At 37.6% G+C, this 22,414-nt stretch overlaps 8 protein-coding genes across 8 annotated transcripts; 6 read left to right on the top strand and 2 right to left on the bottom strand.

The window, feature by feature from the left end:
* Positions 1–872: 872 nt before the first annotated feature.
* On the top strand, positions 873–4,618 carry LOC9328589 (YTH domain-containing family protein 2). The gene is made up of 9 exons (XM_021012519.1): positions 873–1,261; positions 1,957–2,003; positions 2,346–2,407; positions 2,487–2,571; positions 2,764–2,828; positions 2,915–3,100; positions 3,223–3,696; positions 3,788–4,174; positions 4,256–4,618. Exons 2-9 carry the CDS (start codon positions 1,976–1,978, stop codon positions 4,415–4,417), a joined length of 1,449 nt encoding a protein of 482 aa, XP_020868178.1. The 5' UTR covers positions 873–1,261; positions 1,957–1,975; the 3' UTR covers positions 4,418–4,618.
* Positions 4,619–4,744: 126 nt separating this feature from the next.
* Positions 4,745–8,579, top strand: LOC9325835 (tRNA pseudouridine synthase A). Its single transcript, XM_002892480.2, has 10 exons — positions 4,745–5,445; positions 5,618–5,674; positions 5,962–6,039; positions 6,326–6,379; positions 6,620–6,702; positions 6,867–6,966; positions 7,103–7,165; positions 7,661–7,930; positions 8,144–8,204; positions 8,308–8,579. The coding sequence occupies exons 1-10, from the start codon at positions 5,188–5,190 to the stop codon at positions 8,403–8,405; spliced, it is 1,122 nt and encodes a 373-aa protein (XP_002892526.1). The 5' UTR covers positions 4,745–5,187; the 3' UTR covers positions 8,406–8,579.
* On the bottom strand, positions 8,479–11,581 carry LOC9328588 (ATP phosphoribosyltransferase 2, chloroplastic). The gene is given in 12 exon segments (XM_021012527.1): positions 8,479–8,750; positions 8,847–8,966; positions 9,082–9,162; positions 9,237–9,350; positions 9,439–9,540; positions 9,832–9,915; positions 10,021–10,128; positions 10,207–10,226; positions 10,229–10,271; positions 10,515–10,628; positions 10,736–10,795; positions 11,269–11,581. Coding segments are annotated over 12 exon segments (1,227 nt in total). The 5' UTR covers positions 11,554–11,581; the 3' UTR covers positions 8,479–8,654.
* A 160-nt stretch (positions 11,582–11,741) lies between these two features.
* LOC9328587 lies at positions 11,742–12,333 on the top strand. The gene has a single exon (XM_021012543.1). It carries the CDS (start codon positions 11,762–11,764, stop codon positions 12,101–12,103), a length of 342 nt encoding a protein of 113 aa, XP_020868202.1. The 5' UTR covers positions 11,742–11,761; the 3' UTR covers positions 12,104–12,333.
* On the bottom strand, positions 12,262–12,610 carry LOC110225003 (the record flags this gene model as incomplete). The annotated part of the gene is made up of 1 exon (XM_021013425.1): positions 12,262–12,610. A coding segment is annotated over one exon (168 nt), but the record flags the coding sequence as incomplete, so codon positions are not given.
* Positions 12,611–13,781: 1,171 nt separating this feature from the next.
* Positions 13,782–16,197, top strand: LOC9328586 (COBRA-like protein 6). Its single transcript, XM_021012521.1, has 6 exons — positions 13,782–14,052; positions 14,150–14,229; positions 14,679–15,135; positions 15,222–15,366; positions 15,438–15,718; positions 15,788–16,197. Exons 1-6 carry the CDS (start codon positions 13,986–13,988, stop codon positions 16,093–16,095), a joined length of 1,338 nt encoding a protein of 445 aa, XP_020868180.1. The 5' UTR covers positions 13,782–13,985; the 3' UTR covers positions 16,096–16,197.
* Positions 16,198–16,518: 321 nt separating this feature from the next.
* LOC9328585 (MATH domain and coiled-coil domain-containing protein At2g42465) lies at positions 16,519–17,917 on the top strand. The gene is made up of 3 exons (XM_021012532.1): positions 16,519–16,874; positions 16,995–17,200; positions 17,278–17,917. The coding sequence occupies exons 1-3, from the start codon at positions 16,640–16,642 to the stop codon at positions 17,716–17,718; spliced, it is 882 nt and encodes a 293-aa protein (XP_020868191.1). The 5' UTR covers positions 16,519–16,639; the 3' UTR covers positions 17,719–17,917.
* A 1,900-nt stretch (positions 17,918–19,817) lies between these two features.
* Positions 19,818–22,349, top strand: LOC9325834 (2,3-bisphosphoglycerate-independent phosphoglycerate mutase 1). The gene is made up of 7 exons (XM_002892476.2): positions 19,818–20,083; positions 20,144–20,422; positions 20,510–21,138; positions 21,312–21,504; positions 21,594–21,689; positions 21,773–21,928; positions 22,016–22,349. The coding sequence occupies exons 1-7, from the start codon at positions 19,925–19,927 to the stop codon at positions 22,175–22,177; spliced, it is 1,674 nt and encodes a 557-aa protein (XP_002892522.1). The 5' UTR covers positions 19,818–19,924; the 3' UTR covers positions 22,178–22,349.
* The last annotated feature ends 65 nt before the right edge of the window (positions 22,350–22,414 follow it).

Genomic DNA, 22,414 nt, shown 5'->3' with positions numbered 1-22,414 from the left:
CATGTCATGTGACCGCTCTTCATCTATTCACTCTTTAGCTTTTTCTTTTGCATTTGCTGTCTTTATTTGAACCATTTCTTCTTTTATTTCTTTCTCTTTTTGTTAAGTCCTAAAGAAGTTTCTCCAACCTGACCGATTCAGTGATGGATACAACAAATTTGGCTATATTTATGAAGGTGCGGAGATGGACATAACTGTATAATTGTTTTTTTTTTTCTTTAAGAAAGCAAAACTCAATCAAAATATAACCGGAGATACATGTGCATGTTAATGGTATACATACAAGAAAGCAGTATCTCGTCTTCCACGAAACTAATGCAGGCCCTTCCGAATGCTGTCATATAATAGAATCTCGTATGCGTCGGTCCAACCAGATATATAGTTAAATTATAAACGACAGAGTATAGAGTAATAGTATATACTGTATATTATAAATATAGCTTTAAGAGTTTTTACTTTTTTGCTTTTTTAACAAATCCGGATCCAGATATCTCTGATACGAAGAAACCACATGCATCGGGATTAAATTAGGGACAATTTAGAAGGTAGAACCAATCCATATATTAGAAATATTAAATAGCACTTAGACTAGATTTCGTAAAGATAAATTTGTGAGAGTAATGAACTTTTTAGTCAAAGTTCTTAATTTTGTTGTCTTCCTTTTTGACTATAACTTTTCTAGCGTCACTAATCCCTAAACTCTCATTAAAAAAAAAAAAAAAATCGAAAGCTAATGGAAAAAAAGAATAGACCTAGCTACTGGCTACTGTCATTCATAACTGCTCTGTTGTTCAGTTTTTACTCTATCTATATGAATAATCGGCAAATTTGTAGCTTACTTTGCGAGGTCTGTTGCAACATGTATCTCGTCCGTCTATACATGTATGCACATGGTTAACTGGTTTATATCAAATGGCACTGGCATCAAATGAGTTACGTACAGTACTACTATATTGACCTTTTTTTGGTTGGTGTTTGCTTGAATACATAATGGATAATTATAATCTTAAACTTAACCGGGCCTTTGAGGCCCAAACCGTGAACATTGGAATCCAACGGTCCAGATTTCCTCCTGAGTGGAAAAGTTTATAAGATAATCTTAGCCGTCGGAAGCTTCTCTTTTTTCTGTGAGGGTTCGGTTTGGTCGTCGTCGCAACTTGCCACTTCTGTTCCAAAGTATACATAAACATAACTCAAACACATCCTCTTCAAGCGGTTTCCCCTGTTTGGTTTAACGGCGGCTCTAAACCCGTTTTCTCAGGTTTGCTTTTTATTAGTCCTCTGGATTTCTTTTTGCAACTAATCATTGTTTTGTTTGGCTCTTGGACAATTCTGAATCCCATATGCTCCTAATTGTTTATTTTCCAGAATTCTCTGTTTATTTTCCTTAAGATTGGAACTTTTAGTTTCCATTGTAAATTGTGTTCTGTTTTGGAAACTTATGGTGAAGTAAAAGGGCATGTTTTGACAGTATTTGTCCAATGTTGTGTTCTGTCTAGTAGAGAGAGATATTAGAACTCACAGTTTTTGTCTTTGAATTGCCACTGAGTACTCCCCGGCGTCATGTTTGCTCTTGTAACGTTAAATCATGGGAATGAATTATCGGTTTTGCTTCAGTAATCGTATAAAGTTGTTCTGTTAGGGTCCTTAGTTCTGTAATCTTTATCATGGGGAAAATTCTAAACTTTGTCCTTTCTTACATCCCTCTCTAACCTCAAAGCGTATAACACAATAGCAAATTTGTCTTTTTACATCCCAATGAACTTTCTTAGTCCGCCGGATTGTTGTGTGCAAAATAACACCATTATGAGGACGTTAGTAATTATTTCTTTTGTTTTATGCTCTAATGAAGAGAAAGTGATGCCTCGAAATAGTTGTTTATTGTTGACTACGATAAACAGATTACTTGATTCTCCATACTAACCTTTTTTATTTGTTCCCTTTCAATGGCTGCAGTGTATCTTGATTATTGGTAATGGCCACTGAACAGAACACTCTGGATTGTATCCTTTAATGCTTCCGCATTATTTGTTCTGTTTCTGTACTTCTTTACTTGACAAAGCTTTTGTGGTTGGTTTCAGAGTCCTTTTGCATTAGTAGTTTTTTGGATATTTCTCAAGCATTAGGGTTTGTTTGATGAGAAACGACACTGTTGTTTTTGTAATTCTCACATTCCTTTCGTTTCTTGAACTTTGAGATCATTTTCAAACTTACGATTATGATATCCTTTTATAGCTTTAATCTGCCATAGGTTGTAGAATATAACTTTCAGGACAATAGGCTGCCCAAGAATAGTCATTTCTTTGTTATACCAGTTCCTGTTTGCCCCTTAACAATAACTCTAGCTGAGGCTACTTCTGCGCAAACAGTACCAGCTCCAGATCCTACATCAAAGAAACAGGATGAGGTATTTACAATCTTATTAGCCACATACTTAATCTCCTGCTAGCAAAGAATGCTTACCTAAAGTTTGGTAATCTTTTCAGTCTCCTCCAACAGATGACGCTAATCGTACCGATACAGTGTCGAGTACCTCGCCTGTTACTGTCACCCCCACTGCATGTACTAATGGTAAGACAAATTCTAAAGGCTTTGGTTCTTATCGACCACCTAATAAGTCTGCTGGTTTCTTTTTATCCTGGATAGACAAGAAACATGACTTTCCTCTATTTTTTCTATTTGCATAATCAGTTACTATGGCTCAGTAGTTAATGATCTATAGCTATTTTCTCAAGTGATTGTTGCTTGTGATGCGTTTTGCAGGATCTAATGTGGTCTCTACTCAGCCAGATAACAATGGCCAGGCACATGCTGCAGATTTTCTAAAGGTTTGATTTTGTCCATTGGCTTTTATAGATCTGATGTAATGTCTCTGTCTTGACATGCTATCATGTTTGCTGGGTCATTTTCATAGGGAAGTTACCGTGACAAAAACAGCTCATATGTCTATTCTGCTTCGACTTTGCGTGGAGATCGAGCAAAAAGAAACAATTGTTGGTCTCAAACTTCTTTTTCGGCTCCTAAGCCTCCTGGAAATTTCAATGGTGCTGGTAGACTTCCTCCCAATACACAACCACATGCATTCAGACCACCATTTAAGGTACATTACCCATCTGTATAAATAGTTGAAATCAAGATTTTGCATGCCAATATCTTACTTTTAGTGTTTCCTCTTAATGGAAAAGGTTTGATGTAAATTGATTCTATATGTCTTTTATGAAGGGAAAGGAAGCCGCAGGACACTACTTACAATTCTCCAATCAAAAGACAAGCTGTCCCCCATATTCTGGTTACATTAATGGAAACTCAAATAATGGTTTCCGGGATGAAAGAGTTCATAATAAGAAACCTGAGAGAAATGGAGAATCTGACTACTTGGTTGAATTGAAATGTGGTCCGAGAGCCAATGCAAAGACTCGTCCTCCTTCTGAGACATCATCACTCAAGCAAAACAATTCGTTTGCCTTGGCTCTTCGTAGAGAGATGTATAACCTCCCAGACTTTCAGACTGACTATGAAGATGCCAAATTTTTCGTAATCAAGTCCTACAGTGAAGATGATGTCCACAAGAGTATCAAATATTCTGTGTGGTCAAGCACTATCAACGGAAACAAGAAACTCGATGCAGCTTTCCGCGATGCTGAAACAAAAACACTCGAGGATGGCAAGAAACGTCCAATATTTCTCTTCTTCTCTGTGAGTGAGCTTGAGATCTCTCTTATTATCTTCTGTAATTAAGGGTGTCTAGTAAGTCTCTTGTTTGATGTCTTACCCGTCCTTTATACAGGTGAATGCGAGTAGACAATTTGTGGGATTAGCTGAGATGGTTGGATATGTGGACTTCAACAAGGATTTAGATTTCTGGCAGGTTGATAAGTGGAGCGGCTTTTTCCCAGTTGAATGGCATGTGGTTAAAGATATCCCTAACTGGGAACTACGCCATATCATCCTCGACAACAATGAGGACAAGCCAGTTACTCATACGAGGGATACTCACGAGATCAAACTCAAAGAAGGTCTCCAAATGCTTTCGATATTCAAGAAGTACTCTGCGGTGACATATTTGTTAGACGACATGGACTTCTACGAAGAGCGAGAGAAGTCTCTTCGAATGAAGAAGGAGCATAAACCAGCCACTCTTCGCATGGATCTCTTTAAAGAGAAAGACTATGATGTAAAAACCGGCCACTCTTCTCTATATACATACAACTTTGTATCTTTATCTAAATCCCGACTTTTGTGTTTATTGGATCAGTATGAGATGGAAGGAAACAGGAGAATGAATCATCAAGAAAGAGGATATAATTGGAACAGAAGTAGCAGTAGCCAAACACAAGAATCTCTTGTCAATCGAACCAAGAATCTCTCGATAAGAGGCTACTCTGCTTCTAAGAAGGGCACTGGCAATTCAAAATGAGATGACATTCTTCAATCTTTAGTTCCTCGTCTTCTTTATTTTATTCAGTCATGAATTGCTTTAGTTAGTTTAGGAATCATTAGGTTCTTTTTTTTCTTCCTTTGTTAGGGCGTTTGGTTTGGTTTGTATTTCATATTCAGATCTCTTTAAGCCTAAGGATTCATTTTCACGATCTCAACAATACAATAATCAGTTTTCAGATACAATGAGGAAATTAGAGTAAAGTAAACAAATCATGAAACTGGGATTAGAAAGAAACGAACACATTTTGTATTCAGAGTAAAGCAAATAGTTATTTACTCTTTTGTATGTTTTGGTTTTTGTCCCACATCGACAAGTAGAAGAGAACGTCTCCGAAGTGTGACGATATAAAAAAGAAGCTGGGTCTCACTTACAACTCATACCTTTCTCGGCCTTTTGGCTAAGATCAAGTGTAGTATCTGTTCTTATCAGTTTAATATCTGATATGTGGGCCATCGGTCCACACGATATTAACTCTATTTTTTAAGGGAGAAAGCCCACTAAGATAGCTTGCTATCTGGGCTTTCACGAGTCGCCCATGCGTTGCACTACTGCACGGGCCTAGCTCATCCCATCAACAAATAGTTGAATCATTCTTTATCCATTAGTGAATAATTAATCCATAATACTGAATGAAACCGAAACGAGGACGAGATTAAACGAGCATCCAAACGCCTCCATTTTCTTAAACCCTCTACATTGGCACTGAGCTTGAGACGGTGAGAAATCATAAATCTGTGTGAGTGATAATGTCCGATAATCTGAAGCATCCTCTCGATTCTACAGTTAGTGAGGAATCACTCGAGAGACTCTCAAAGGTTGCGAGAATCGAGGGATTCAGTGACGAAGAAGAAGCAGAGGAACAACAAGGATTGGCCGACTCGGAGTCCATGAACCCAGTAAACCCTAGAGTGCAGCGTTACTTGGTTGCCATTGAGTACATCGGAACTCGTTTCTCTGGTTCGCAACAGCAAGCTAAGGACCGCACCGTCGTCGGTGTATTGCAGGTTGTTGTCTGTTTGTAATTTCTAAGACTACTTCTCTGTCTTTTACGATTTGCCTGGCATTGAGTGACTTCACAGCTAATGATGTCCCATAGAGGCCTCAGTTTATATTGGCTGACAATTTTTTTAAGGAGGATTCAAGTTTGAATTGATACATGTTTGCAATACATTGCAGGATGCTTTTCATAAGTTTATTGGCCAACCAGTGAAGATCTTCTGCTCAAGTCGAACGGTAAGAGCTTCTTACATAAGTTTATTGGCCAGCGAGCTCAGAATTTTAGGTTTATTTCGAGCAATTATAATCTAAAACCTACATCGATATAAATGATCCGACTCTTATTTGTGTCTAAAGAAACGACTTAGGTTTGGATTGCTTTTGTCACTATAGATTCATGAGGACCATGCTTTGCAGTAAATTGATTTCTATAGAAAGTTAGTAGTGGTGAATTAGATATTTTTCAATGAAATGCTCTTTTTTGTTTTGTTTATATTAGCTGATGTTGATATAGCGTTTTTTAGGATGCCGGAGTGCATGCACTATCAAATGTTTGCCATGTTGATGTGGAACGCATCAGTAAAAGAAAGCCTGGTGAAGTGGTATTTCTTTTGCACCCTCTGCTTTTTTTTCATCTTGTGGCTTAGGATTGGAATTATTGGTTGACACCTTCATGTTAACAAAATATTAAGAGAGAGGAGCACACAAGCCACAATGTTTTGAATATCATGTGTTCCATTTGTAGTCTGGTTTATACATGGATATATGGTTAGATTCTTCAACCTGTACATTCACAAACATATGTAATCTTATATGCTTAATGCTCTTGGAAACAGTTAAAGGACAGATGTATATATGCATTCTCACTGGACACTATTTTAAATGCAGTTACCACCTCATGAGCCTGGTGTGGTCCAGAGAGCTGTGAACCATTTTTTACAGGTTAATATCTGAATGTTTTTCAAATTATAACTATTAGATACAATAGTTTTTCTTCTCATTCCAGGGGTACTCACACAAATTTATCATGTAACTAGTGATCTTAACAAAAGTTACCTAAGATCTGTTGACAATTTCGTTTAAGTTCCTCTAATCTGTATTTTCCTGAGTGCTTACTTTCACCTACTTTAACCTATCTACGATTCAATATCTCATTCAAATCCTTATATTGTTATTAAGCAGAGAAAAGATGGTGATGTGATGGTGATTGATGTTCGGTGTGTCCCAAGTAATTATCATGCCCGATATAAGGCCCAGGAGCGCACGTAGGTATTCTCTATCCATCACTCATGAGAGAAGCCAAGATTCAGTTGTAATAGAGATTTTAATGCTCCATATGTGTGCTGATAGTATTGTAGGAGTACTAGGTAATGCTTCGAAAGTATGTTCCCTGCAACTGAAAAATTGAGAATTTTTTCACTCACTGTAGATATTTCTACCGCTTGCTAGCGGGGTCAGATCCATTATCAATCCTTGAAAAAGACCGTTGCTGGCATGTTCCTGAGGAGCTAAATCCTCGGTCTATGCAGGTTCACCAACTAACTACTGTATTGTCGACTTTAATATCAACGCTGATCCAAAAAATTTATTCCCCTTAAACGATAAGTCCTTAACCACAGTGAGAATAAGAGATCTCTAACGACATCGTCAATGATTGGTGCACAGGAAGCATGCAGAGTTCTTGTTGGATATCATGATTTTAGCTCCTTCAGGGCAGCTGGTTGCCAGGTCAAATTTCTTTGTATGTTTTTGTTTAAACATTTCTTCATATCATACTGATTGATACACGATCAGTGTGAAATTTTCTGAATGGTTGGAGTATTCCCCCATTCCCATTTATAAAATCCCTGATCAATGCACCTTATTTGTGGCATGGTAGACCTTAAATATTTGTTTGTGTTTGTGACCAAGTTTAACTGGATGTTAGCTCTACCGGGTTGATCTCTCCTGTAAAATGAACCTTTTTTGGCAATAGCTTGTTCCTTTCTAGTATTCTCAGCCATCACAGCATATTAAATAACTCTTGTAAATTCTCGTTTTTTTTCTGTAGTCAGTAGATGCGCAAGTTAGTCTTGGTTCTTTTAGATGCATATCCTTTCATCTCAGTGATTTGCAGAAAAGGGAAGATAACTTGTCGTCTGTATCTATAAAGAAATTATTTTTGTGTAGACTGATGTTCTTCCGGAAACCTGATAAATCTTTTGGTGAATTGTTGTTATGCAGGCAAAGTCACCTATGAGATATTTAGATGAACTCAATATCACTGAAGTACCATCAACTCCATATTTTCCATCTATCACGGAAAGGGCGTGGAGTAACTTAAACAATGGAGATCCTCTCGCATGTTCCAGTCAACCCAAGTCTGAGACTGCTGGTGTTACTACTAATGTTGGAGAAGTGGAGGGATCTACAGATGGTGATTCTTTTGGTAGAAGGAGACGGCACCGCTGCTATGTAGTTACAGCGCGTTCCCGGGGATTTCTGTACCACCAGGTTTGATTTTTATTTATTGGTCTCTCTTGGTGAATCATGTGTATCAACTGTAGTCTCTTGATTGATACATATAGTAATAGTTGTCCACATGTCCTGTTTATGTTGTGTGCGAAACTTCGAATGAGAAACATATCAATTTAATTTGAAAATGAAAGAGACGAATTGGGATGCTCTTTGTGGTGTGTTGATTTCTAGTCTATTTATGCTGTGCAGGTTCGACTGATTGTAGGAGCACTGAAATGCGTAGGCACTGGAGAATTGACGGTCTCAGACGGTATGTCACTGTCTCTTTCATTAGAGAGTTTACAGTTGTGGGTTTGATTAGAATTGAACAATGTTTATAAGCTCCGTTGGGGTTATCTATGAATTTGTTTCAGTTGAACGAATCCTGGAGGCGAAGACAGTGAGTGCAGCCAAACCCATGGCTCCTGCATCTGGTCTGTATCTTGCCCGTGTTAAATATGAGTTTCCATGAAGATTTAAGTTCACTTCATTTCCGCAACAGTGGGAGAGGAGTTACCAAAATTGGTTTTTGTTCAGAAGCTGAATAGAGAGAGATACTGAGTTCATATTTAGAGATATTTTGTTCCGCAACAGACGATCTCTGGTTTTCTTCTAAAAGATCCAAAAAGATAAAACAAAAAAAAAACATTGTAGTGTTTGACCCAAAGAGTTCTTCCTACGAATGCATCTGACTAAACCAACGTATGTCTGAGCAGCAGTATCACATGCCTAGTTTACTCAGAAGCTGACTCCATCTGGGAGTCTCCTCATCAAAAATGTACGTTAGAGGTGAAACCAGTACCCCACTTCCTCCCACCTGCAATCACATGTCATGTATTTGTAAATCCCTTAAATAATGACAATCTTAGAGTAAAAGGGCGAGGTTGAAGCAACGATGGATATCATTACTAACCGCTCTCAGTTGCTGCACAGACTCATACAGAGCTTTTTTGGGTACACATATCACTATGGCATAGTACTCAATTGATACTTTTCCATCTCGTTTACAGTAAACTGGACTTATTGTTGGTCCCTGCACATCACAATATAAGCACAATCGTCTGAACTATCACCTACAGTGGAAATACATTGAAACACACTCTTGGGTAACTAGGGGATTGAGAGCCCCAAATGTTCTCATACTTTACCTGCAATCCTGATAATGATGGTTGGGATTTCACACGTTCAGCCACTTCCTCAGCATCCGTTCCTCTCATGTTTGCCACCACCTGGAGTGAAAACATAGGATGAAAGAAAGCAAAAGTAAAGATACGGAGAAACGTTACAATTACTACGCACATACAGTGAATTGCCCATTTGCCTTCAAATGAGCCTCTAATCTCTCGAGAATCTCATGCACTGTTTCTAGTGCTCCTTTTCTCTCAGTCAATGCCCTTCTGCTTGCCACTAGTGCAGCCTGATAGTAAGTAAACAATAAAAAAATTCTGGAACACCGGTTGCCATGTGCGAAACAGTAATCAATTTCAAAAATCTTCATGTCCTACCTGACTTTCCAGCACAACGCCTCCTTCAATCTCTTTTAAGTTGTTCTCTTTAAGGGTTGTCCCACTGCTCACAAGGTCTAAAATGGCATCAGCTATCCCCATCTAATTATCAAGAGCAAATGTGTCAACAAATACTGCACACAACAATAGCTTCTTTCTGTCTTACTATAATCTATCATACTTTCACAATATGGAACACTAATCTCATATCAGCAAGAATAAACTCTAAAAAGATAAGCACAAGAATACGATAACTCTCTTGTAGAAAGATCTAATGTGCTCGGCATTTTCATACAAAATCCAAGCCTTTTTAGTCCTTATGGAAGCTTAGTATTCTAATAAGGGCACACAGTTCGAAATCTAAGGCTGATTTGAAAAAATTGTAAATCTCACCGCAGGAGCTGCCTCTAGGGCTCCATCTGCAGTTGAAAAAGTCACATGCTTTATACCGTTGTCTTTCATAAATTTGGGGCCTAGCTGCAAACACAAGTTAGAGAAATTCCAAAACAATTAACTTGCCTTCCGAAAGAAAGGTTAAAGGACAATAATGCACCAAAGGAACACTTGTGTAACTCATCATACATAAGTGAATCCTGTAGCAACTCGTAAAGGTCTTTCCTTGGTCCATTGAGGCATTTGTGCTAGCTCCTTCAGAGATTTTATATTCTCAAATATTCCATAGTTGGGTATCTGAAATAATAGGAAAAGAGCAATCAAGAAGTCATCTGTATTGATGATAAGCCACAACTACAATAGATTTGAACGTACCGCAAGGGAGAGATGACATCTCCAAAGTTGAGAGCTTCATGGACAATGATAAGATCTTCATTTCCCTAAAAATAAAATTCAAAAATCTCTAAGTCTTGATGCAAAAATGGGCCTTCCGAAGGCAAGTCTAAGTCATATAAGCTAACGCAAACAGTATGGCTTAGCAATGTCAAGGAAAATCACAGAAGAACGAATAACAAGATTAGACTTGTTTCTCTCTATTAGTATAACTACCACCAGCACCTAAGATACCCTAGAATCTCAACATGTGTCTGCTAATCAATATACATGAGTATGATCTCATATACCTGACCAAATTCACCAACAATGTCAAGACCAACGATGCCTAAATCAAGATCTCCTGAGAGCAACTTCCTGACAATGTCTTTTGGCCGTTGAAACCAAACTTCAGTATTTGGTAACTGGAGGACAAGAAATATGAGATTACTATTTGAGAAAGACCAAACAAAAACAATATAATAAATCAATAAGTGAAAACGCTTTTGCCTTTCTCTAAATGCATACATACCTGAGGAATTTGAGCAACATATTGGCGTGGATTGACTTGTTTGACAAACAATTGGCAATCCTTGATGAGAAAGGAGAAAGTAAAAGATGCGTAAGGAGCTATGAGATTGCAAATCAGTGTGTTGGTAAGAAATAGTGAGAGTGAAAAATCATTTAAGAAATGAAAGGATCAAAAAATGAAACCTCGGAAACACGAAGTATTTGATCTTTAAGCAAAAGAACATGAAACAGACAAAGAAAACCATTACAGTATAACACACTCATATAGCAAACTTGGCCTAGGGAGCGAAATGAATGCAAGTTCAGGAATTAATATTTCAGCAGAGTCATTCGCTCAAATAGTAGAAAGACTAGACCTTGAGCTTGAAACTATAGCTCCCTACGATTCCTTCTCAAAAATGGCGAGCATTGTGAGAATCATCAATTAGCAGAACAAATTGAAGTTTCCACAACTCAGAAACAGTGTCCAAATCTCCATGGAAATTTCCCAGCAGAATTCTCCAGGGAAACACAAGGACTCCCCAAAACACTCACCTTGAGAAGATCCAGCGAATCGGCGGCCATGCGTCCCTTGCTAGGAAGACCAAGACGAATCTGCTCCCGCCCGGCGATAGAGACGGCGTCGGTGGCACCATTCAGGACGGATTTCTGAGCGTTGGAGACGCAAGAAGTGGCCATCCTGAGGCATCGCTGCCGAATTCCGGCAACGTAAACAGCGCTTGAAGTGATAGGAGAGGAGAGAGAGAAAGAAGGTAGGAGAGAAGAAGAAGAAGAAGACGAGTATTGTAGAGTGGTGTTGAGGGGAATTGAGATTGACATGGTTCCTCTCTCGAGAGAGAGATGGTCGGCGGATATTATTGCAGAAAGCTCTGCCGTCCGTGGAAAACTCAATATAATTAAAAACAGTCAACATTTTTTATTTGTTAAGTGACAGAATTATCCTTCGATACATCCCTTAAACTAGGTCAAGACCCAAAGTGCTCGTCCCTCCCAAGAGGTACACTTGCAGCTTTTGCATGAGAGAGGAATGACAACAAATTCTGGAAGCTTGTTTGAGGCAGAGGAGATATCAGATGGAGAGTGTGTTACTACTACTAAAACACAAAAAGTGCAGCAGAATGTGAGAGGTGCACGGATTTTGAGCAAGGAAGAGGAGAATAAGAGAGATAGCTACTTGTTCTGCTGTCAGAATTTCTACACTCTTCCTGAGATGATCAAATACATGAAGGAGAATCATGGTATAGGAGAAACCACTGTGAAAAATGTTTTCAGAGAACTGTTGAAAGGTAGAAAAGCTGAAGCATATCTCCGAGAATCTCAAAAAAGAATGAAGATAAGAACTAAAGAACAACAACAACTACTGAGGTGAAAAAATCTTATCTTTTGGGCTTATGATCTGTGAGAGAGTGTTCAGATATTTTTCTTTGTTTCAGTTTGTTTGTGATTCGGATTTTGTTGGTTTAGGAGCTATTATTCTTGGATTAGTAACTTTTGGTTTCTGTTAAGAGTCTCAACTGATTCAGATTCTTTCGAAAATAAGAAAACATTTATATTTTCAGCAAAAAGAAAAGAAAAAAAAGTGACAGAATTACACAGCTATCTTGACGACCAAAAATATACAGAAGATATCTTCATTCATATCAGAATAAGTAAAAAATGTGCCTTCAAGTCTCTTCTTATGCCACTGTTTGGTTTAGTCGTTTGTTTATTACTTTTTGATTTGCTTCAAGAGAGCAGCTACAGATCCACAATGTGTTGACTCGTTATTGCATCTCTCACAACAAGCCTGTAACATCTCTATCACTCTCTGGCACCTGCACCCCCCCCCCACAAAAATCTTATTACCATTAAAACTATTCTGCAATACATTATTTGGTTAATAACATCGCGGAACATCAATTTCTATGCAGTCAAATCAATACTTATGATGTGCTTTGATTTAGTATAGATAAAGTATAAACCTAATGTGACAATTTGAAATGCATAGAAAATAATGGTTAGACTAATAAATCGTTTATCTGTTCGTAGTATCTGTTCGTAGTAGTCTTATAATGTAATGATTGTAATCAACACTTTCGTTTACTATTTAAATACTAATGTGATTATGGAAGCCATCCCTGCAGTTTTTTTCTAAAACAGTTGAATAGTTAATTGATAGATGTTGAATTTTTCTAAAAACTGAGCAAGTAAAATAGAATCGAAAGATAATCGTTATGCTTTTCATTGTGAATAAAGACCGTTAATTCTTTATAACGGCATATTAGTATTAATTATATTTCGTCTCTATGTTAATAACAGAAGGCGTGAAAAGAGCTTTTTGGTGTTGACGCTCATGAAAAACGCATCTCTTTCTGACACATTCTTCTCTAATTAAATTCTCATCTTTATTTATTTCTCTTAATTAATTTCCCCTTGGTCAACATGTTTTTAATTTCATATTAATAATTTTTGACCTCTAATTTGTAATTTACATATTGCCTTACTTTTTGTGGTTAAAAAGTTTAGTCAAGGCCATAAGAGATGGAGGCTAGAGCACTGCTCGCTCTAGAATAAACCGATACGATTTTCTGGTTGCGTAATCAATTAATTGCTTTTTATTATTCACTGATGTAGTGATATCGATGTCCAAATCTTTGTTAACCTCAAAAATTAATCTGAAAACCTAGTGAAATCAAATGATTTGGCTTTTTTGTTTGTTAATGCTCTTATGGATTGAATTCCATAAAAAAATACAGAACATAAAAAAATTAAAAACTTAGCATAAAGCAATAAACATCTCACAAAGAAGATAACGTACGTGAATCATTCAATAATAGCTGCCACCCACTAAACTACCAGAAACTTGAAGAATTAGATCAGTGAACAAATAAGGTAAAAACGATTTTATTTTACAGCTATTAGCCTTGATAATAAAGAATAAAAGTACGTAAAAAAAACCAAAAATAGAAAGAAAAAGAGTAAGGAGTGTTGATATTATTGTGTTCACAAATGCAAAACTCTTCGTTGCAAACACTAACAGTCACTGTGTGACTTCTTTGCTTTAATTGTCTCTCTCTTAACACAGGGAAACCCGAGGCGTCACACTTTAAGACTCTTGAGATGTTTTATCTCTCTCTTTCTCTTTCTTATTCCCAAAGCCAAATCAAAATTCACGTTTTAGAAAAAATGTTTTGATTCATTTTCATCGGAATCTGAAAATCCGACGTCACTAGTTTCTCTTCTTTTTGTTTGTTCATCGTCTGTAAGAGAAAATGGGTGCAATGCTAAACCTGTCGTTCGTCGTTACTGTCATTCTATTCACAATCTCATCACACACACGTAAGTCTTTTAAACTCCTTTTCTATTTCTTATCATAAAACGTAAATTTGATTATGGTTAGTAGGGTTTATGATTATTAGTGATAAAATGGTTGCAGATGGATACGATCCTTTGGATCCGTTCGGGAAAATCATCATCAAATGGGATCTTCTTTTATCATCACCTGGCCAACACCACGTAACTCTTCTTCTTTTGTTCTCTTAGCTTGTGTTTTTTCCTCTGCATAAGCTTTTTTAATTTTTATTACTGTGTCTGATTATGGGACCCGCATGAACCTCAGATAATCTGGGGTTTTTTTTTTTTTTGTTCTTGGAAGAATTTGGGTTTATGATTAAAAAAAAAACTTAAAAAGATATAACAAAATAAAAATAACTAAAAAGTATCCGAATCTTAAGCTTGAGACGAACAAGTTTACTCAAAAGTTTGTTTTGTTTCCTGCAAAGTTGATTTTGTCAATATCATCTTCTGTTATAACTTGTAAAATCTGATTTTTTTTTTGTTCTTTTGACACATGTGGCCCTTGTTCAATGATGATTCAAATTTATTATATTGTTAAGTATAATCTTAGTGATTTTAACTAAAAATGAAAGCTACTCCTAACATTAATTCAAAATGTAATGTTGCAGGTACTAGTAACATTAGAGAACATGCAAGAGTACCGACACGTGGAAAAGCCCGGGTGGAAGCTTAGTTGGCATTGGCTCAACAATGAAGTGATATGGGAAATGAAAGGAGCTGAGACGACGGAGCAAGGTAATTGCTCTGCCTTTGCCTCCAGCGGAAACCTCCCTCACTGCTGTCTCCAGCGACCAACCATCGTCGACCTTCTTCCCGGAGCTTCTCTCAACGTTCAGGTTGCCAATTGTTGCCGTGGTGGCGTCTTGACTTCCATGTCTCAGGACCACGCCAATCACGTCTCTGCTTTTCAAATGGTAGTTGGAAGCTCTCCTGATGGCCCTGAAGAGTTCTATATCCCTTACAATTTCGATATAGGGGTCCCGGGTTATAGCTGCGACAATGCTACATCCGTGACCCCGACTAAGTTCAGCACAGACAAGGGCCGTCGCAAAACACAAGCTCTAGGTAACCAAAATGATATAAGATGAAGAAACTGGTTAAAGATAGTTTTCTTGAGTTACTTAACATAAGATATTTGGTGTTGAGTGCAGCAACATGGGAGGCAGTGTGTGTATACTCGCAGTTTCGGTCATCACAATCTCCAAAATGCTGTGTTTCACTCTCTGCCTTCTACTACCAAAACATCGTTCCTTGTCCTACCTGTAGCTGCGGCTGCTCTAGTTCCCCTTGTGTCAAGTAATTCACTCTTCTAAAAAACCCTTTCACTGTTTTTTGGATATATATAGATGTAACATTTGAATGTTCAGGGATGGAGAGTTGCCGCCATATCTTGAACAGAAACATGATCCAGAGGAGGAAGTATCTCCTGTGGTGAAGTGTTCCGATCATATGTGTCCCATCCGCATCCACTGGCATGTGAAAGTGAACTATAGAGAGTATTGGAGGGTTAAGATCACAGCAACAAATTTCAACACAATGAAGAATTACACTAATTGGAACTTAGTTGTGCTTCATCCAAACTTGAAAAGCGTCCAACAAGTCTTTAGCTTTAACTACAAATCTTTGACACCATATCAAAACGGCATCAGTAAGTAAATTCTTAAAAACCAGACCATAGTTTCCTTAAGATAATTACTTTATTGGTGTACGGTTTCAGACGACACAGGGATGTTTTGGGGAGTCCAGTTTTACAATGATGTTTTGCTTCAAGAAGGAAAGATTGGGAATGTGCAAACAGAGTTATTGCTAAAGAAAGATATGGGAAATTTCACATTTAGAGAAGGTTGGGCTTTCCCAAGGAGAATCTTGTTCAATGGTGATGAATGTGTAATGCCTTCTCCAGATGACTTCCCGAGGCTGCCAAAATCTGCTTCTGCTCATTCCTCTTCGTCTTCCTCTGCTGTTATCAGCTCTGTTACAGTCGTTTTCTGTTTTCTCCTTCATCATCTTCTTCTACTTGTTTGATGAAATTGTTTTCTTTTGTTTGAACTTGCATTGTTCCATGCTTCTTTGACTTTTTCAAGAAACAAAGCCTCTAATAAAAGAGTGCTGAATTTTTGCATCAAATGTGGTTAATACTAATACACTAGATGATTGCAAAAACAAACTCTTATGAGAAAAGAGTTAAAAGAGATAAAATTTGATATTTATTATAGTGTAAAATGAATGAAAACTTAGTGTTAAAAAAAATATATAATAAACGAAAACATTAAAATCATTTAATATCCATTACCTAAAGCAGCAAAAACATTCCGCATTTTTGCAACATCCCTTTTCAAAAAAAAGAATTAGAAAAAAATGTTAATTGCGTAATATGAAGTTTTTTTTGGATGTTTACTTAACCCTATTTGTTAGGAGCTGTAAAGTTTTTTTTTTTGTCTTTCGCCTCCGACAACCGAGGCATGATGGGTACGGAATTGAAGAAGAGCTTCAGTTGGGAGATAGACAACTTATCGGACAGGAACCATGATATGATAAGTTCGGAGCCCTTCTCAAGCGGCGGCTGCGAATGGTAAAAATCGACAAGACTCATCCTATCATTAGGCTTTTGTCTAAAAGAACTTACGGTTTTGTCTTTAGGTATCTTATTGTTCACCCCAAGGGCCACCCTGGTTATGATCATCACTTGTCTCTGTTTCTGAGCGTCTTGAATCTTAGATCATTGAGACTTGGATGGCATAGGAGAGTTCGCTGTTTCTTCGTTATTTTGAATCAATCCGGCAAAGAGCTCTGCAGAACCACTAGTAATCAACTTCTTTTTACTCTTTTTATATGTATCCGATGATCTCATTGATTTGATTTGATTGATATTAAGAAGATCAAAGTCATGAGTTGACGATATATATATACACTATTATATACAGACGGCGGCAGATGCACATTGTTCTGCGCTGAGGCCCCACAATGGGGTTTAATGAAGATGTTGCCTCTTGCCAAGCTTCTAGAAGACGACGACAACAACAAACTAACCATTCAAGTCTACCTTGAAGTTGTCGAAGTTGTTCATCAAGGACAATCAACCGAGAATTATATACTACCATACAATGGTGTCCAGATCCTTGCTTCTCAAGTAAGTTCGGTTTCCCATTTATAACAACCATCTCCGTCTTGTGAATCTGGTTGAACCTAATCAAAATCTTTTGGCAGGCTCTTTCATGGACCCATATTTTAAGTCGGCACCCAGACTTTGAAGTAGATTTCGTGCCAAAGTACGAGGAGCTGAGGTCAGTGTACTTGACTCTCTTCTTCTGCCTCATCGAGACACTGAGCAAGTCTCCACAGAGCTTGTCTGCGGCTGAACTAACCAACGCTCAAAACCAACTGTCTGAGCTGACGAAAGTAGGCTTCAAGCTAGACTGGTTGAAGTCTAAGCTCGAGGAGGTTTCCTTGGAGAGGAATAAAGCAGTTACCGATGGTTGTCATGTCCTCGAGGAACGGGTCAAGAATGTGGAATTGACTTTGTCCGGTCTCCAAGTTAAACTGGACAAGGACAAGATCAAATATACTGCTGCTGCTGCTGGAGTGTCTTCGTTTGGGTTCATTGGTTTTGTTATCAAGAGATTCTTTCTCTCTTGCTTCTCAGTCTGAAAAGACTTAACTAATTAACTATGTGTGTTTTTTTTTTATGGGATAGTCTAAGCTTATTGCGTGGACATCTTCACATTAGGCATAGACGAGGAGGACGATTCTCTGTTTCACTTGTCATCACTTCATAAACATGATTCACAATTAGTGCTTGGTTCCACAATTTTCAAGGGCGGATTTAATACCTAAAACACTCCACGAACTAAATGGTTTTATATATAAAATGTTTAATCAGTGAATCAAGAAGACACTAAAATAATTGAAATTTTGGAATGATATATCAGTATATCAAAGAAATGTAAGAAGGACAAGGAAATGTTGATTCATGATTCTCGGTAAACAAATTCCATCATGATCTACGCGAACTTGATTCATCAAGCACCACGTTCCATAAATGTTGTTGTAAGAAATAATAGAAATCAATAGAACATGGCCAGGGCCGGCCCAAAGATTCATGATGCCTAAAGCCCAACAAAATTTGATGCCCATTTACAATAACCAAAAATAAAAAAATGTTAAAATCTTCGGTTGCCAAGGATCGAACCCACGCCCAACTACCTTTAGACGTCCTAAATACCACTAGACTACAAGACACTTTTATAATTTTGATGCCTTTTAAAATACATATAAGATTTGCTGCCTAAAGCATCTGCTTGCTAGGCTTTAGGTCTGGGCCGGCCCTGAACATGGCAACAAAATTTAAGAAATTGCATAAACATGATTCATCAAGAGTTCACCAACTCGCATCATAAACATGATAACAACAAAACAAGTCTTTTTTAGCATAATTAAGAAAAGAAACTGTCTTTAAATATTTAAAAACAAAGCTATGTGTGAATAGAGGAGAGGCAGCTAGCGTCCGGGAAACATGATGCAATCACAAACTACCTTCAGGCTTCCCACGACAACGATAAACCACAATGCAATTCGAGCAGTCCAGTGGTTGAAGGAATTATACCCAGGATAGTACAGAATCGTTGCAACAGTTGATACTCCGACAAAGAGAGCGGAGACTTGGAAAATCTTTTTGTTGCAAAATATTAAAAAATCTGAACCTTTTTGTTTTGTAAAATTTTAAAACCAACTTATTATTTATTGGCGTGTCTAGTTAGAAAAAATGTTTCAATTGAACAAGTACCAAACGTGTGCATAAATCGAAATTTTATTTAAATATACAAATTTGCATAAGGAATTTAATACCTAAAACACTCCACGAACTAAATGGTATATATATAAAATGTTTAATCAGTGAATCAAGAAGACACTAAAATAATTGAAATTTTGGAATGATATATCAGTATATCACCAAATCAAAACTTGCCGAAAGCACATATGTCGGTGTTGGTAGTTGTCGGGCCAATTAGTATACAAATACGAACTCCGCCTTCAGTGTTTTCTAGTACAAATTATTTTCTTCTACAATCTATTTCTAATCCATTAGATGTTTCTTACCTGTATTTTATCATGATTCATGAGAAACACACACACAAAACTATTAAAAAAATAAAGTCCTTCTTAGATAAAATAATATATTCGCAAAGCTAATATGTTCCCAAACTTGATAAGAAATTATTCATTCATTTAGGACTGTGTTGATTGTTTCCACAAGAGATTCGTGGGATCCCAAAAAAAAACAATGGGTTCGTGGTTTTTGTTTGGAAAGCTTAGGTAGATTAGATGTAACAACTCCAAACAGGTTGATTATTTTTGGAACAAAGAATAAGGTAAGATATTTTTGGTGTATTTATGAACCAATAAACAATGCCGGTTCATCATACTCTTCCGAATTCCTTGTAAACCAAGTAAAATTTAATAAGGCGATTGGACATTTATTATGAGCTCTAATAAAATGGAAGTAAAGCAATATTTCTATATTTTAATTATTAAAAAGTGGAAGTAATGAAGGTAGAAATAGAACAAGAGTAAAAATAAATTATACATGTCGCAGTGTTCTTTTTTTTTTTTTTTTTTCCTAAAACATATAAGCAACAAAATGGCATGAATCATCATAATGTAAGAAAAAGAAGGAAAACGAATATTCGGAACCAATAAGAATTTTATATTTACGTGAGAGACAAGTGGCCCAATTGATGGGCCCATATTGCAAAAACGCCTCTTTTTAAAACCCGCCTCTTCCTTGACACCAACCTTCACTTTTCTCAGATCTGCTTTCAGTTTATTCTTCGATTGCATCTCAAAAATCTCAGCTATGGCTACCTCCTCCGCCTGGAAGCTCGATGACCATCCCAAACTACCCAAGGGCAAAACCATCGCCTTAATCGTCCTAGATGGTTGGGGTGAATCTGCTCCTGATCAGTACAACTGTATCCACAACGCTCCAACTCCAGCCATGGATTCTCTTAAGCATGTATGTTGCTTCCTTTGTTGCGTTTTCTTCTTCATCGAACTTACTTTTGTTTCTCTATAGGGAGCTCCTGATACTTGGACGTTGATCAAAGCTCACGGTACTGCTGTTGGACTTCCCAGTGAAGATGATATGGGAAACAGTGAGGTTGGTCATAATGCTCTTGGTGCTGGTCGTATCTTCGCTCAAGGTGCTAAGCTTTGTGACCAAGCTCTTGCTTCTGGCAAAATCTTTCAAGGTGAAGGTTTCAAATACGTTTCTGAATCTTTCGAGACAAATACTTTGCATCTTGTTGGACTTCTCAGTGACGGTGGAGTCCACTCTCGTCTCGATCAGCTACAGGTTTTTATTTGATCTTTTTTTTTTTACCCTAAATATCTTGTTGATTGTTTTCTTATCGATTTCTGAAAACTTGGTTGTTTCGTGCAGTTGTTGATTAAAGGATCTGCTGAACGTGGTGCTAAGAGAATCAGAGTCCATATTCTTACTGATGGTCGTGATGTTTTGGATGGTTCTAGTGTTGGATTTGTGGAAACTCTTGAAGCCGATCTCGTTACATTACGTGAGAATGGTGTGGATGCTCAGATTGCATCTGGTGGAGGTCGTATGTATGTGACTTTGGACCGATATGAGAATGATTGGGAAGTTGTTAAAAGAGGTTGGGATGCTCAAGTTCTTGGAGAAGCTCCTCACAAATTCAAAAACGCTGTTGAAGCTGTGAAGACTTTGAGGAAAGAACCTGGTGCTAATGACCAGTATTTGCCTCCCTTTGTCATTGTTGATGATTCAGGGAAACCAGTTGGTCCGATTGTGGACGGTGATGCTGTTGTTACCTTCAACTTCAGGGCTGATCGTATGGTTATGCATGCTAAGGCACTTGAGTATGAAGATTTTGACAAATTTGATCGTGTGAGGTTCCCCAAGATTCGTTATGCTGGTATGCTGCAGTATGATGGAGAGCTTAAGCTACCTAGCCGTTACCTCGTTTCTCCCCCGGAGATTGATAGAACTTCTGGTGAATATTTGGCTCACAATGGCGTCAGTACTTTTGCTTGCAGGTATTTCAACTTCTGTTCTTTTCTCACTGTTTCATTTGAGTATTGTTTATATGCTTTGCTTAGAATAGTTCCAGTTGCTTGCTCATTATTGGTCTATGATATTCTTTGCATTTTTTCCAATAGTGTACCACTCTTGAACTGATCATATACATTAATGTATGTGTCTGAAACAGTGAGACCGTCAAATTTGGGCATGTCACCTTCTTCTGGAATGGAAACCGATCTGGATATTTCAACGAGAAATTGGAGGAGTATGTTGAAATCCCAAGTGACAGTGGAATATCATTCAATGTCCAACCAAAGATGAAAGCTCTAGAAATTGGTGAGAAGGCAAGGGATGCAATCCTTAGTGGCAAGTTTGATCAGGTGAGGTGGATGAATGGTCTTATGATCTTATAATCAAACATCTCATGAAATAAGCAGCCATCATCTTATGTTTTGATATTGATTTTCAGGTGCGAGTTAACATTCCAAATGGAGATATGGTGGGTCATACAGGTGATATTGAAGCCACGGTTGTTGCATGCGAGGCTGCTGATCTTGCTGTGAAGGTATTGTTTTATACGTTTATTGACAAGTCTTAATGATATGAGTGAGAGTGTGACGTATCCCACAAATCGTTTGGTTGTTACAGATGATTTTTGATGCAATCGAACAAGTGAAAGGAATTTATGTTGTGACTGCTGATCATGGAAACGCAGAGGACATGGTGAAGAGGGATAAATCTGGGAAGCCTGCTTTGGATAAGGAAGGGAAGCTTCAGATTCTAACCTCTCACACACTCAAGCCAGTAAGTCCATATCTGTAATCTGTGTTATTTACCAGAACATAAAACATTGGACTAGATCTGATGTGAAATTGTAACTATTGTTTGTAGGTGCCGATTGCTATTGGAGGTCCTGGCTTGTCTAAAGGAGTGAGGTTCCGTAAAGATCTGGAAACACCAGGGCTTGCAAATGTAGCTGCAACAGTGATGAACCTCCATGGATTTGTGGCTCCCTCTGACTATGAGCCCACCCTAATTGAAGTAGTGGAGTAGAAGAATTGAGAGCCTAATCAGTTTTTAAGAGAGGGCTGAAACTCTCTAGTTATCTTTTGTTGCTTTCTAATAATGAGTTTACACACAAGACTTGTATTTTTGATTTTGGCTTTATGCCAAAAACATTGAAAATCGGATTTAAATGATATGCAAGCTTTTTCCTTCTCTTCCATACGATCTCTTGACAAGGATAAAAGTTGTGCATTGAATGATTCCATACGATCCTAGCCAAGATAA

This window comes from Arabidopsis lyrata (assembly GCF_000004255.2).
Source record: "Arabidopsis lyrata subsp. lyrata unplaced genomic scaffold ARALYscaffold_1, whole genome shotgun sequence".
Classification (NCBI taxonomy): domain Eukaryota; kingdom Viridiplantae; phylum Streptophyta; class Magnoliopsida; order Brassicales; family Brassicaceae; genus Arabidopsis; species Arabidopsis lyrata.
This window is presented reverse-complemented; position numbering and strand designations above follow the sequence as displayed.

Bases quoted from the DNA above. Each gene is read 5' to 3' on its own strand.
- LOC9328589 (XM_021012519.1), top strand. From the start codon at position 1,976: ATGGCCACTGAACAGAACACTCTGGATT. The intron at 2,572-2,763 runs GTAAGACAAATT...TGCGTTTTGCAG, and splicing joins CCCCACTGCATGTACTAATG to GATCTAATGTGGTCTCTACT. The intron at 3,697-3,787 runs GTGAGTGAGCTT...TCCTTTATACAG, and splicing joins CAATATTTCTCTTCTTCTCT to GTGAATGCGAGTAGACAATT.
- LOC9325835 (XM_002892480.2), top strand. From the start codon at position 5,188: ATGTCCGATAATCTGAAGCATCCTCTCGATTCTACAGTTAGTGAGGAA. The intron at 5,446-5,617 runs GTTGTTGTCTGT...AATACATTGCAG, and splicing joins CCGTCGTCGGTGTATTGCAG to GATGCTTTTCATAAGTTTAT. The intron at 7,931-8,143 runs GTTTGATTTTTA...TATGCTGTGCAG, and splicing joins GGGGATTTCTGTACCACCAG to GTTCGACTGATTGTAGGAGC.
- LOC9328587 (XM_021012543.1), top strand. From the start codon at position 11,762: ATGACAACAAATTCTGGAAGCTTGTTTGAGGCAGAGGAGATATCAGAT.
- LOC9328586 (XM_021012521.1), top strand. From the start codon at position 13,986: ATGGGTGCAATGCTAAACCTGTCGTTCGTCGTTACTGTCATTCTATTC. The intron at 15,136-15,221 runs GTAACCAAAATG...TGTTGAGTGCAG, and splicing joins TCGCAAAACACAAGCTCTAG to CAACATGGGAGGCAGTGTGT. The intron at 15,367-15,437 runs GTAATTCACTCT...TTGAATGTTCAG, and splicing joins TCTAGTTCCCCTTGTGTCAA to GGATGGAGAGTTGCCGCCAT.
- LOC9328585 (XM_021012532.1), top strand. From the start codon at position 16,640: ATGGTAAAAATCGACAAGACTCATCCTATCATTAGGCTTTTGTCTAAA. The intron at 16,875-16,994 runs GTAATCAACTTC...TATTATATACAG, and splicing joins AGAGCTCTGCAGAACCACTA to ACGGCGGCAGATGCACATTG. The intron at 17,201-17,277 runs GTAAGTTCGGTT...ATCTTTTGGCAG, and splicing joins TCCAGATCCTTGCTTCTCAA to GCTCTTTCATGGACCCATAT.
- LOC9325834 (XM_002892476.2), top strand. From the start codon at position 19,925: ATGGCTACCTCCTCCGCCTGGAAGCTCGATGACCATCCCAAACTACCC. The intron at 21,690-21,772 runs GTATTGTTTTAT...TGGTTGTTACAG, and splicing joins CTGCTGATCTTGCTGTGAAG to ATGATTTTTGATGCAATCGA. The intron at 21,929-22,015 runs GTAAGTCCATAT...TATTGTTTGTAG, and splicing joins CCTCTCACACACTCAAGCCA to GTGCCGATTGCTATTGGAGG.